The following is a 15,459-nucleotide window of genomic DNA, read 5'->3' on the forward strand; positions in this document are numbered from 1 at the left end:
AACTTACTACCTTTCACAAAAAGTCAATAGCTGCTGTTAGTTCTATGTTACATCAGGAAGGGGATCTTTGACACATTGACAGATATTTTCAGCCATGACCTCTCATTCCAAAACAATTTCTTGCCCTTGACTACCTCTGTTACACAAACTCTAAAGTGATTGCAGTTGGAAATGAGCGCACCACATGTTGGTTCATAAATTTTAAGTGTAGTCAAGTTCCATTGATATAAGCCTTTGCCAGTACAACTGTAATCCAGATAATGTGCCATATTGCTCAACATGATGAAAATGAAGTTAACATAGTTTATGTTTTTATTCCAAAACAGACAAAAACACTTATTACATGAATAAATCACGATAAACGCTTCAGTAAAATAGTAGATTACACACAAATTCCCTTCAATACATGTTGGCTGCGATGGAATTGACTGTCTTAACCCTTGAACATTTCACTGGTCATGCTGACAGCGATAGTGTTCGAGATGAATGACAGTCAGCGGCACCTAAAGCAAGACTTACGCTTCCTTGTCCCTTTCTAGAAAATGAGCCCTCCGTATATGACCTTCAGTCCAGTGGAGGAGCACCACCTGTGGGGGGCTTCATCTACAGGGGCTGCCAATCTAGAAGACTCTATGGCAGTTATGTGTTTGGTGACAGGAATGGGTAAGTAAAAAATAAAGAATGACTAATTGATTGTTTTGTGGGACAACCTAAATCTAAACTGGTTGCTCAGTGTTGTGAAACCTCAATAGTGTTTCTGCATACATTATCTTTGAGGACATTCCATTGGCTTCATCCTCTTGGCATGATGTACAGTTGATTTACGACTTATTGCGTTCAACATGGCTCTTCCTTATCTTCTCATGGTGAAAAATTTGTTCCTTGCCTGGACATGTGCCATTGTAAACACAGAGTTCCATCCACGTGGGGGAAAATAAGTTTTGTGTTACTGTCACCACTACAGCATGGCCCATTGAGTGTAAATGGAGATTAGACATCCTGTCCTGTGCTGTTCACACTTTTCTTTGGTTTGTAATTCATCCTACTTTGCTGATGTCAAACACTGACGCTTGAGTAAGCAAAGGAAGTAAATAGTGCGGGGGCGCACTATCAGGAGTTGGCACTGTGTTTGAAACAATGTGTGGTCGGTAAATTCTGTGTCTCATTACAATTTGGGAGCGTATTGTTGTGGCTAACTAAAGGCTCCGGCATGGTGTTTATTTTGAAACTAAAAACTGAGGTCTTAAATAACACCATGTGGGCCATGGAGTGGAAAAGGAAGATGGGTCATTGAACCATATCATGAGAAGTAGAAGTTATCCTTGTTTCCAGATATCAACTGTTGCTTGGGTGGTACTGCTACGGTTCAATTATATTGTATTTGTCACTTTCCCAACGATTTGTATGTGCAAAAAAAGTCACCGTGTTGTGTGAAACGTTCGTTGCAATATGACCTGCATAGAATCAAACTGTTTAGCTGACAGTTACCATAATGACCTACTCTGTGTGTTTGTTTACCTTTAGTAACCTGCGGATCCTTCAGAAGTCTGAATTTTCACCATCAGCAAGTGGTGAACAGTGGCAGGAGAAATCTCTAAGCCTGGGCACAGCTGGTTTCTGCAGCTCCATCCTCGATGGACACATTTCGGGTTTTGGAGAGGATGAACTAGGTTAGTAAGAAACCTAATTTAGCTGTTTGTGCATTTTCTCACTTGCCTTGCTCCATTTTATCCTTTATGAACATTTGTAAGTGTTATTTTCTGAAGCTTTTAAAGCGTTTCACAACATGGACCCTTAAACGTTGGAATATTTCCCATGACGAGTATGAGAGCAGAGTTTTACTGTGACAGAGGGTGAGCTATAAGATTGTCCTTGAAAATCTTGGGGGGGAAAATAAAAATGTAATTAATAATCAGGGCCTATCAAATTCCAAAACTAACACTAATCTGGGACAGATGTGAGGTCTGCCCCACATTCCGAATAGTTTATTAAAAGGTGCACACGTCCTTCTAGTTTAATTGTTACTTCCATCGTATAGCACTGATCCCCTAAAGATGCACCTATAGTAGTAAACTAGCTACGAGGCTGTGCTCGGCACTGATAGTTGAATTGATTGCAATTTATCTGGAGGACTGCAGCTTTAAGGAAAGGCATTTAGGGTAAGCTGAGGTGAACGGATTGATATGATTCACAACGTTTTTACCAGTTGGACCTCCACCATACACTGTCAGCTCTGGTGTTTCTTATTAAAATGAGCACATGATGTTTATCACTCATACAGCCATTAGAAATGTTTGATCACAGTTATTGCCAGGTCTTGGAGTTATTATTTGATGAGGTATTTAAAGATTCCTGCATTTGATCATGATTTGCAAGCAGTGCAAGAATTGTATGTCCCAAAGAAGGGGCCTCACCGACATATGTTTACAATTGGTCTCCTTATGGAATTTTCTTGCAGGCTTGTTCCTCATTAAATTATCTGCCTGTTACCCAGTCATGAGGAACAGGCAGATGAAGTCCCATGGCAAGTGCAGCATTGCAGAAGCTTTAAGCTGCATTCATTCTTTTCATCCCCTCATATCCTCTCCTTTCATCCACTTGTCTGCTTGTCTAGTCATTTCCAGGTTCTTTTAATTCAATTCTTTATTGAATTAAGTAGTATTCTATTCAAATAAGGCTGACCACACATTTCTGTTCCTCCTTCGCAGGTGAAGTCTATATAACAGCAAGCAGTAAAAGCCTGGTGCAGTCACACAGCGGGAAACTCTACAAGCTGGTAGATCCTAAAAGGTACGTTCAAGAGATTCTGTTGCAAATTGTGATTCATGTCACTGAGTCTTTGTTCAGAGAGAAAGTGACGCCTCAGAACTTCCTGTTACAGAGCAGCAAACTAACCCCCCAACCCTCCGGATTTCATGCTGTCTTGGTTTTGTGGTATATAATTTAAGATCTGGCACTCTTTTCTGCAACTGACTCGCATGAAACCACAGATCATAGTTAATCACATTCAGCAGCAGAGACCTCTTTTCACACTCACTTTGCCTCTCAAGTCTTCACTGCTGACACACATTGCTATGACTAGAACTTTAATGCCCTTCAACAAGTTATCACATGACCACCTGCCTTGGCCAAAACAAATGCTGAGAAATAATTGGAGGATAACATTACAAAATATTATTATAAAGAATTGCTAGTAGCAACTCCAATTAGCTGGCCGCGTGCACCTCGTCTTCTCTTGCTTGCTGGTTATTTGCAGAACATTTGACAATGTGTTTTATTCCGCTTAGTTCAAGTAAAGCACATGTTCACCTGTTGCCAAGCAGAAAAACCTCCTCTTTTTATAAACATATGTAGAAACACTTGCACAAGTCTATACATATAATGTGAGGCACATTTTATTCATCATTGAGTGGATGAAGTTCAAGTAGACTTCAGCGCACACACACATCTACTTAAGTGTGAGTGATGAAATCCAATCTCTTTATGTGCAGTCTAATACTCAAGTAGTTGATGTTAAATGACTGGAACGTGAGGAGAATATGCCAGAGTGCAAGTTCATAAGTGCACGTGTCACTAGATCATAATCCTTACCACATGCATTCTCGTATTAGAAATGATTCTGATAATGAGGGATCCATAAAATGCAGGTGAAAAGTGTTTGTCTCTCAAGATGAGAAAATGTAATACAGGAGGGGTGCATAAGAAGTTGTTTCTGATGTGTTTGAAGCGAAGAAACAAAAACAAACCAGCTTTTGTATGAAGGTTCAAATTAAACCCTCTCTGATCGTTTTCTTATTGTCTCCATTTTTGTAAAAAAGGCATGAGCGGACCTTGTAGGGTTGAGCCTCGGTGCGCAGATCACTGAATGTGTCAGGTTTAAATGCATGGAATACACAAGGTCGGATTTGATTGCAAGAGACGGATCAAAAAAAAGAGAAGCAGACTCTCAGAAAGAGAATTTGCATGCCCCAGAATCACAAAAGAAACATATCCGTAGCTGATTATTCCTGGGTGACGCCAGTGCCACCCAGGCATTAGCACAATTAATTATACCACAGATGTTTCAAAGGGGCCCTGGTGGCTTGCTTTGTATTTATGTTTTCTGGCATGGCTGCTTGACGCATTTCTCCCACAGAACAATTCTTTCCACCATCAACTGGACGTGTTTAGTCTGTGTGGACCATGCGGTGTTGGAGTCCTGACTCTTAATACACTCTGGCTTCGTTATTAGGATCTTATTACAAGGACGATGTAGAGTGTTTGACAGGGGGCGTAAATGGGGTAGCTAACGTGTCTGACCTCCACACGTTATCAAGTCTGGTGGTCCTCCCCTCTTTTCTCCTCCGCACTGCAAGGACATCTGGACCCTAAAGCTTTTGTCATGCAGAGGTTTGTTTTAGAGTATCGCGGTTTCTGTGGTCCAGTATAGCATCTAGTGGTGTGTTTTGATCAGTTGTGTGTTTGGGAACATAGAGTGGGCGAAGGAGGAACTGTTAGGGGAGCGTGGTAAAGGCTAACAAGGAAAGATCCGCCATAAAATCGCTCAGCAGTGTTTGTGTAAACATGTCCTGGCCAGATTACTTCATTTCTAGGTATTTGTTTGTCAGTTGGAGTGCCCCTTCAATAATAAATAGGCCACCATGCATTTTGAAACATGCTGAATGTGTGTGGTGTGATTGAGGGCGTATTTTGAGCGAAAGACGGAATGCAGGAGGTGGCTTATTTGAGGTAGAGCAATGAGATAAAAACATTCTTGATTATATAATATATTATATGGTGACCATAAGATCTAGTGATACCTCTTAACTATTAGTAAGTGCCCATTTGTGCTTAGATTCACTGAACTATATCAAAAATTTAAGAATGGACATCCTTACACGTAAGTGTTTTGTTGCATCTTTTTACAGCAAGAAAGCACAAAGTGCTTTAGAAGAGGAACCACCAGCCATACTAAAACACAATTTCAAGAGTTACATTTTTTTGCTTATGTCGTTTCTAACTGAGAAGTACGATGCTCAGTATGAAAATGATAAAAATGATTGTACTTTTTTAAACAGTGTGCTACAAAAAGGGGTAAAGAAACAAATCCAGAAGCAGGTGTTTGATGGGATAGGGACAGAGAACGAGTGAGACACACTGAGATGAGTAAGATCAAATTTTGAACGCATTAGACATTTAAACATTAGACATTGTGCTCTGTGTAAAGAGGGTTCAGTTGGCAGAGAGTTAAAAACAGTTGGGGCTCTTATAGCAAAGGCCCGCCTCTCCTGTGTGACAGACTTTTGGATCAGTATGAAATCTCACAGGGAGTCAGTGAAGAGATACAAGCACAGGGGTGTTTTTGTCCCACTAATGAGTTCATAGCTTTCTTGCTCATCAATTTGACTTTCTATAGTAGACTAAATCACAGAGTAACGGAGCAAAGCTGTAGTCCTCAACCTGATTAAAAATGCATTTTGACTGTGTCTTACTGTGTGTATACAGTGTAGTAGTCAGGTATTCACTGGCAAGTTTAGCCACTGAGTCAGCATTTGATGATTTTATTATTTATACTGTGACAGTAGTTATGCTAGGAAAATACCTTGTGTTGCATAAGAGAACATGCTAACATAGGAAAAATGGTAAAAAGGTCCATGTTGCCTCACAGTCGGATGGAATCTGCCTTGCTCTTACAGTCGATCCATGGGACTAGTATAAAGCACAGACCAAGACCTCCTGATGCTTTCTGGTGTAAAAAACAGTTTCCATTTCTGCTGGGCGCTGCCCCTTGCTTTGAAAACAAGGGGAAGCAATATTAAGAGAGACTTTTCACACGTTGACATTTTGTCAGCTGCAGGCTGGACTGATTGAATTTCAGTGAGCAGAAAATTTAAAAAGACAGTTAAATTCAAGTAGGGTCCTGGGACCGCCTTTATGAAGGCATTACCCATGGAAGTCACAAATCACTGGATGAGTTTGGAAAGCAGTTTGTGGATATTTTTATTTGTATCTGTGTGTTGTGTGTATGGATATAAACCTTGTGGGTGGTGGGTACACGCGCACATTCACATCTGTGGGCCCGTGTGAGCGTGTGTTGCACTAGCTCCCAGCACATTGCCGGAAAAAAAAAAAAAAAGGTTTTCTTTATTTTCCTATCCCTCCTAAATCTTCCTAGATCTCTGCTGTGGTCCTCCCCCTGACAAAGCTGCTTGCCAGTCCCACTGAATAGCCCTGGCTCCTACAATGCACAGTAAATTTCTTGCACAATTAAAACAAGGAATGAAGCTACAAAAGGAACCCCCAAACAATGGAGTTAGATGACAAAACAGCAAAGGAGACCACACTGGGCCGTTTGATTAAGCCATTGTTAGGGTGCGAAAGGGTGCACAATGTACACCTCTCCACAGCCCTTTCTCACATATACCTCATGTCAATCAAACCGGCCTTGCAGGCTAACAAGCTAAACACACGTACACACTGACAAACATAATAACCAAACAGATCAGGAAGACATTTGAGGAAGAGAATCCACACTACTGTCACAGGAGACTTGTATGGATGTCAGTGTTTAAACGTGTGAATATTGATGCAAGAGAAGAGGGAGGGCCTTGAAGCAGTGTAATCGTCCTCATCTGAGTTTGTCTTCCTTTTTTCTTTGTCTGTCATCAGCTGTGCAGCCAGTCCTGAACATTATACGCTGTTCTAATTTCAATGAAACCATTTGATCTCATCATCCTTCTCTGTCCATGTATCTAACTCATGAGTGAGCACAGTCGCCTTCTCCCACTCCCTCACTCTCTCACATACATCACCCTTTCCAAAGTTGATAAATTCCCACAGTGGCTGTTGACCCAGCTGCCTTTGTCAAGTGGCGCTACCAGCAGGTGCTGTTTTCACAGCCACCCTGGCAGTCGTACAGACTGTTTAGTAGCGCTGCTGACCCTTGCCTGCTATTAACAGTGTTAGCTACAGACCCCCCAATTCTCCAGGGACTCTTACTCTTTCTCTCTTTCCTTCTCTTTCTGTCTTCTTCCTTCTTTTGCTCTTTTTTTTTAACTACATGCAGCCTGCAACAACAAAAGCTAGCAGGGATGGAGTCTGGAGTTGGGTGCTGATGGGAGCATGGGAATCAACCCCCACTACCTTACATCCTTCAGATTTAAAGCCACTTTAACACACGCACAGTCACATTATTGTCACTGCCTTAGTCACCGTGTCCTTCGTAGCATTTGGAGCGCAGTTTTCAAACTGGGAGGTAAATGGTCGTGTTGAAATAACGTTGACATTTTTTGCTCTTTTCACCAAAATGCATATGGTTCCACACAGTCAAACCTTGAAAATAAGTACAACAAATGTGGTTGGGGAAAGCGATCAGCCCTTCTGCCCCTCAGATACTGATGTTAAAGTGAATTCACTGCGAAATTAAGTGCTTAGATGGATGTAATTCACAATGTTTCAGAACTCGTCCGTTGTAGGTGGCCACATTGCTCTTGGTGCTTGCACCCAGCATGAAGCTGAGTTGCTTAAAACTCCTCGTAACAAATGAAAGTGAGACCATAAAATGGTGGCTGATAGAAAGAATATGAATGGTTGGTGGATTTTAAAATCGGCCAGGCCAAGTGGCTCTTGGGGAGCTGAATGACCATTTTCTCTTCGGCCATGATTGATGAGGCCTGTTCTCTCATGGCCTAAACATAACACACAAACACACTCACATTGACCTCACTCCCAATGCTTCTCAGCTCTCTTACCAGCATCGGTCCGCAGAAGTGCAGTTATTCAGCCTATGTGTCTATATGTGTGCACATTAGGGATGTACCGATACGGGTATCGGGCCGATAATATTCTAACATACTCGTACTCGTTAAAGTTAACCGATACCATGAACCGATACCATGAAGACCGCGATAGGGTGTCCAAGTCCTGGTGTGCAATATACAACTACACAAAAATATATATATTTTATTTACTATATCAGTACTTTGTATGTACTCGTTTCATAATACAGAGGAAAACTATATTCCTAAAAAGAATTAAATTAATTCGCTGTTAACGCAGTTGCGCAGGTGGGAATTATGAGACCGTGACACATCAAAGGCTGAAGGACAACATGAAAACAGAGAAAGAGGGAAAAAGGAGCGCTTTCTGGTGCGAAGCAAACCACCAACCACCAGTGCAGAGACTGCTGACAACCCACCACCGATAGAAAAGAGGAAAAAAAACTGTCAGCAGACAGCATCATGAAAGTTACCCGTCTTATGGCTTCAGTTGGACCGGGGATGTCAGCAATCCTCAGCCCGAGTGCTTCCTGTAGGGAGAAGTGAGCTAATGCTAACTTAACTGCTAGTGAGCTAATGCCAACTTAACTGCTAGTTAGCTAATTCTTCTGCATTGGACTACCTAAGCATCTCCCACCACAAAATTGAGCAACTTCTTCCTTTCCCCGCTACCTGCCTGTGTGAGTTGGCGTTCTCTGCTCTGGTTAAACATGAAGAACAACAGCAGGTCACGGCTCTCTGTTGAACAGGACTTGCGAGTGGCCCTCTGCTCAGTGCCACCGAGGATTAAAGAAATCTGCGCGCCCCGACAGGCACATGTATCTCACTAATTTGTAAGTAGGCAAAATATTTACAATAGCACATGTTTCACTGATTGCTGAAATGTTGCATTGATAATTTGTAGTTTAGGACCATGGACAATGCAGCTTCCTTGCATTGACAGTTCTCTGTGCTGAATTTCTGATGTTTCCATTGCCTCATTTTTAATTTTGTGTTGCTGCTTTGATGAAGCCTAATTTGATAAAGTTTCAAATTAATTTTTTAAATATTTCGTTAATAAATATTTCATGAGTAATAGTTGTCTTGTCACATTGTATTTGGCATTAGTAAATAGTTATGCACATTTACAGATATTTTACATGATATAAATGATAACACATGTTATAAGGACTATTTTGCACAATAGGTGTACCTTGAGATTTTTACTTGTCCTTTGGTGTGCCTTGGGCACAAAAAGTTTGGGAACCACTGGGCTAGTGAGACCGAAACCTGCCTTCCAATTCATTGCATTTTTTTGTGGTAGAAGTATCGGCATCGGTACTCGGTATCGGCAAGTACTCAGATCCAAGTATCGGTATCGTATCGTTTTGAAAAAAAAGTGGTATCGGTGCATCCCTAGTGCACATGTTTGCATTGTCCCACAGTGTTCGCCTCACTGCAACAGAAATTGTTCACACACTGATTTTTCTTCCTCTGTCTCTTACTCTTTCCCAAACGCACACGCTGATGTGTGTATGTGTGCGTGTAGAGGCACTGAGAGACGCTTCACATTTGAACTTGATTACTCATTCGCTGTATTAATTCCAGACTTGTAGAGCGTGATATGAAATACATCGGTTTCCTCCCATTTGCCGATGTGCGTGTCTGAATGTTTGTCTGAATGTGGAATGATCACAATATGTCTCTTTGGTGTTCAAACTTGACACATATGGTGTGGAGCTGTTTGTGTTTGTGTGCATTTTCCAAATCGTGTTTGATATTTGTGGAAGCCTTGTGTGGACCCAGTACACTGTTTTGTTCCCCACGTGGGGAGAATTAAAATAATCCAAACAATTAGAAATACCTCCCCTTGACTTGGTTGCTGTGGCAGCTGTACAGTTGAATTATTATTAAAATATGAAATCAAGGAAAACATCTTTAAATAGATATAAACTCTGCATCTGTGTGCATCTTTTAAGTGCTAGATTGCACAACCAAATCATAGATCATGGACACAACATAGCACAGCAGATTTTGTTGGCGCTTTGCTCGTACCATCATCCATCGTAACAAGAAACAAATGCGTACAGCTATCAAAATACATTGAAATTAAGTGTTAGGAGTTGGAATTGGAATGTATTTCCTACAGCAGTGGTTCAAATTACCAGACATGGAGCCTTCTGCCTTGCATGTTTTAGATGTTACCCTGCTCCAACACAGCTGATGCAAATAAGCGGGGTAACATTCAAAACATGCAGGGCAGGGTGTCCTAATTTTTTATCTCTGAAGTTTATGTAAGAGATGTCTTGTGACTGATTGGCTGGGTCATGACCATTGTAGATACTGTTCCCAGTTCGAGGTCACACTGGCATGGGCAGGACATGAAAACAGAAAGGATTCAGACCAGAACCCTTCTTGCTGTGAGATGTTAGTGCTGAGCAACACACCACCGCGCAGCCCTATGACAAATTATATTCTGAGGATGAATGATATATATATTTGATTTTCTATTCTAAAAGATTAATGACATAAACAGTACAACATCTCCAGCCGCACCGTTACTGTACAAAACAGCTGCCATGACTACCAGCGATTACAGATGAAATCATTTAAGATGTCTGTATATAAGTCATTATTTTTGGAAATACTCATGAGCATGGAGTCAAAGTTTCCTTTTTTCATTTTTATTCATTCACAGCTAGATATTTTCAGTAATAGACCGATATTGGGGGTTACACTCACATGTGCTGGGAATGGTTAAGTGACATGTTCAAATAAAGACATTCATTGATAATATCAAATGAGTGCCTAATTTTGCCCCCTAAGATTCCTCACCATGCCATGTGGCTCTTGTATTTCCCACATGCTGACTTTCACTCGTTCTTCTTAACAACTGTTGCAGGCCTTATGCCCCCAAGGAGTGCCAGCGTCAGGTGGAGCCACCAGAGCTGCTGATGACAGCTTGTTCCAGACACTGCAAGAACGGATACTGCACTCCTACTGGCAAGTGCTGCTGCAGCCCTGGCTGGGAGGGACCCCTCTGTCGAATTGGTCAGTATCATTTGAGTCTCTTTCAAAATATTTGTGTTTCTATACACCAGATGTGTAACGAGGTTATGTAATGCCCAACATGCACAGTACGCTTGCCACACGTTTTCTTATAAATCATGAAAGACCTGTTTGGTGTTTTGTGACTTGAACTTACCACCCTGTGTCTCACCACTCTGTCTTCCTAGCTAAATGTGAACCAGCCTGCCGCAACGGAGGAGTGTGTATAGACCCTAACAAGTGCCTGTGTAAGAGCGGCTACTCTGGCGCTCAGTGCGAGAAGAGTGAGCGGGGTATGCCCAACGACCAGGAGAAAGACGGCATACTGGACCACATCATTGACATGACCTCGTATCTCTTAGACCTGACCAGCTACATCGTATAGGGGTGCGCAGAGGGGGGCTGCTACCCACTGCATCCTCACGTTAACACAAATCTACCTATCACCACCAGCAGACTCTTAATGAGGTGCCATTAATGTGGCCTCTTAATCTCCCTCACCCCCACACAGGCATGCACACACACACACACACACACACACACACTTACACCCAAATATATACAGGATCCCCATCAGACTGTTTGGATCCACATCACCAGACCAAACTCTTCTCTCACATATAAGCTATTTGCTCTTGAGCACCAGGCCTGGCATCCAAGCCGTGTTCACATTTCAGAGGCCTGCAGACAGCAGTGAGTTGATTGACAAGCATGACCAAGTTATGGAAGCTCCACTAAGACGTTTAAACACCTGCCCACGGCTGGCTGCACAGGAACAGCAACTCCACAGGAACGGACTATTCTACCCCAAAACTCTGGATCTTTTCTGTTGACCCCCTCCCCCCAAAAAATGGAGTTTGAGGCATCTCAGTGGAGACAGTGGATTGTTTAGGAGCTCATCAAGGATTCAAAACTATAAGGAGTGGCATGGCGCAGGAGCTAATTTGTGCTTATGATCCATTAAAAATCCAGCAAAATACATTCACAGACTTTAAAGAAACAAGAATCACGGGTCACATAGAGGCTGCAGTGCTTTGTGCTGTATCATTCTAAAAGCACTAAAAGGAAGATTGTGTTGTCTCATCTGTCATGTTATATTTAGTCACAAAAACTAAAGCCGTAAACTTACTTGCTGTCAGCGTAGAGAGTGGGTCATCTTCAACAGAGGACGGTTAGATACACAGAAGTAGGAGAAACTGAGTGAGAAACAAAGTCAAATCCAATTTCATACAACCTGAATGGAAATTTTGGCTTTCATGCACTGTATTCATTTTTGTGTCATTCATTTTATTATTCAAAATGAATTCAAAGATGTAGTTCACACACTCACACACACACACACCACATCATCACAGGTGGGGTTTAACAAACTCTTTTCATTGTTTTACACACTGAAACCTGAACTCAAAACTACAAAGGGAAGGCAGAGCGCGGTGATGTATATTTCCAATAGAGCTTACCTAAGTACTACTTAGCATTGCAAAAAAAGCTATAGCATTACTATTGTTATCATAGAGGAGGGTTTATTTTTTTAAGCGTAATAATATATGGGAGAATATGATGTTTATAGAAGGCAGTTTTACACTAAGCTTGTCAGCTCATGTAATTTCATGTCGTACTTATACATATTGCAGCTTTTATGAAATACACGTGAGGATTTCTTTTTACTTTTTTTTTTTTTTTTCTGTCGGTGTAAAAGCGATGCAGGTCTGTGTAGTCTGCACAGTGTAATTCAGAGCAGTTGTCTGAGTCCAACTAAACTCTTTCCCCCTGACATATGGTTGTATTACCACTGTCAAAAGTGTGTCTTTATTGTGAGATGATCAAAGATCCGGTCGGGGCATCAAAGTCACTGTAGAAACAGCTCACAGTCAGAGGCAGATCTTATCCATGGGGAGCAGATTTCAGATTAACCTGAGGAGAAAAATGTCAAGACTGAACCCTCTAATGAGCATCTGACTCCTACACGCAGTCAGAAAACATTTAAACACATGCTGGGATTGTCTGAAACCACATTGGTCTGTGTCTGTTTTCAGGTGCCAGAGGTTCATACAGACAACGCACATGCATGCACACCCGTATTCCTTTAACAAATAGCTCATCTTGTTTTCCATTTTAAATCTACCCCCAAATGAGCCTCGACAGAGCCACCAGTTCTGCTTAAAAGTTTGGAAGGCAAATATTTTCTCTCCTACATTCACTTCAGGAAGCAAGTTTCACGTATCATTGGTCAATTGAAGTTCAGCATCCATGAGTTATGTGTTTGTCGTTCATCTCCTGCTTCGTTGGTGTTTGCTGAAATAGATGAACTCTACCTGGTTCTACTACATCAAAACGGAATTCATGCTGTAAAATGAAAAATCATATTTTTTTTTAGCACTTAATGTGAAAGTTGCATTGTAGCTGCTGAGATGGCGTGGTGTGAATAGAATAACCATTTTCATTATTTAAGTAGTTACACAAATAAAATAATTATTTAAGTTCTCTGTGTTGTTTTTACCATTGTACTGTATGTGACCATTTTTTTTTATGCCTGTATTGTAAATAAAACTAGGGATAACTTTGTTTCTCTTCAAAAATATCAATATGTCTATTAAAATTTATAGCATGTCTGAATTAGTCGTCTCTTTGATTTTGGTTTTAGCTGTTTCTTTTCAGCGGCGATTTATGACTTTCTGTAGTTTCTCAGAAGAAAAATCTGTAAATTGATATTAACTTTAACATAAAACACATCTAAAAGGAATGCCACAGTTACATTTACAACCAAGTGACTATCAAGTCATCATTGAATTATTGAATAAAAAACATACTTTTTATTCACCTTGAGACAAAAGGAACTCAGTGTAATTTCTCAAGCCAGCTACTGATTTGGCCAATGTTGAACCGGCACTGGTAAATGAGAAGGTGCCAAGTCACTTGGCTCAGAAAATGACATCCAACCTCTAACTGCACCATTTTGGTATGTTCACCATAAAGGTGTGAGTATAACACACTCAAAAGCAGCAGGAGCTTCAGAAGAAGGTTGCTGGATAAGACACAAGCTGTCGTTTAGGTTTAAGGTAAAGTCACCTTCTCATTTCCCTCCGGCAGCCTATCGGTTACCAGCACCTGCTCATCACTGGCCAAAAAGGATGTAGTCACCACTAGCTTTTCGATACACTAATGTTTGTCCATTTTACTTCACCATAATCATACCACAGGCACATTGAGTTGCCTGTAGTATGAAATGCGATATATAAATAAAGACTGATTGATTGATTGAACATTACAGTCCCTATAAGTGAGGCCTTGACCAAGACAACATCTAGATATAATCCATAATTATGAGATAGTAATTAGAGATGAAACCCCGATTCCAAAAAGTTGAGACACTGTGTAAAATGTAAATAAGAGAGCAATGAGTTGCAGCATCTCAAACCAATGCTCTACTCACAGTAGAACACACAAAATATTGAATGTTGAAAGTGGGACATTTTATTATTTCGTTAAAACATTAACAGCTCATCTTGAATTTAATAGCAGCAACATGTCTTAATAAAGGACAGTCTGTAAACTGAGGAGACCAGCTGTTGGACCTTTTGGGGAGAATTGTTTTCCCATTATTGTGTGATATAGGATTCCAGCTGCACAACAGTACTGGGTTTTTTTTTGTCATATTTTGCATTTCCCAATTTGCCAAATGTTTTCAGTTGGTGAAAGGTCTGGGCTGCAGGCAGGTGGTGTCATTGCCTTGCTGAAATATAAAAGGTTGTCCCTTGAAAGAGATGTCACCGAGCCGGGAGTATGCGTTAAAAGCTCTAAAAGCTGTATTCACCTTTTAGCATTGGTAGGTATTTTACAAGCTGTGCAAGTTACCAGTTTCATAAGCTCTATTGCACCTCCACATCATGATGCAGGCTTTTGAACTGAACGCTGATAATAATACGAGTGGTGCTTCTCAGCTTTAATCCAGAAGTTTCGGCATCAATGATTTCCCCCCAAAAATGTCTAAATTTTCATTCATCTCATCACAGAACAGTTTTTCCCTTTGCCTCACAGCAGCGTTTCTGAACCACGTTCACATATGGCTTCTTCTTTGCATGACTGAGCTTTAACCTGCGCATGGCACGGTGAACTGTGTTAGGAAACAATCATCTCTGAGTGTCTCTGAGCCCACGCAGTGTTTCATTTATGAAATATTGGTTTGTAAGATTTGCTCATGATTGAATTCAGCATTTTTTTTTAAATTTTGGAATCGTCCTTGTTGTCAGGAATTTTTGTTCAATTAGCTTCTGCATTTCCTTTATTGTTTATTTCCTCCTGCCGGGTAAACAGACTAACAAGAAGGATATTTTCATTTAAACAAGAGCCAATGTGGCCACACATCCAGAGTTTTCTTGTCATTCCTTCTTTAAATGGAAAGGCCGACCGCAAAGTTGACAGTGAGGAGGGAGCCGATTGATGGCCTGCAATGACGTCATGCCATCGTTCCAGGTTCAAATTCCACCCTCTGTTTTTCAGAGCTGCACAGAGGAACAGGGAGGCACACGTGCAAGAGCCCAATGCTGATGGTAATATTAATTTCCTTCTCAAAATACCAACGAGGCTTTCGGGTTGTATAATGATAAGTGAGTGGAGACCACCCACCTCTCTCTGGTCTCAGTCACACAAACGCACACACTCCCAGTAAAGTGCA

The 15,459-nt window shown here is 41.1% G+C and overlaps 1 protein-coding gene across 1 annotated transcript in view; it reads left to right on the forward strand.

Moving 5' to 3' along the window:
- Window positions 1-13,396, forward strand: part of hhip (hedgehog interacting protein) — a 35,249-nt gene extending 21,853 nt beyond the window's left edge. Inside the window, exons 9-13 of the mRNA XM_075463138.1 lie at window positions 540-663; window positions 1,525-1,670; window positions 2,709-2,790; window positions 10,639-10,787; window positions 10,973-13,396. Of these exons, the coding sequence (XP_075319253.1) occupies window positions 540-663; window positions 1,525-1,670; window positions 2,709-2,790; window positions 10,639-10,787; window positions 10,973-11,169 (698 nt within the window). The 3' untranslated portion in view covers window positions 11,170-13,396. The remainder of the gene's footprint in view (window positions 1-539; window positions 664-1,524; window positions 1,671-2,708; window positions 2,791-10,638; window positions 10,788-10,972) is intronic.
- Window positions 13,397-15,459: the final 2,063 nt, after the last annotated feature.

Source organism: Odontesthes bonariensis, chromosome 4, assembly GCF_027942865.1.
Source record: "Odontesthes bonariensis isolate fOdoBon6 chromosome 4, fOdoBon6.hap1, whole genome shotgun sequence".
NCBI lineage: Eukaryota > Metazoa > Chordata > Actinopteri > Atheriniformes > Atherinopsidae > Odontesthes > Odontesthes bonariensis.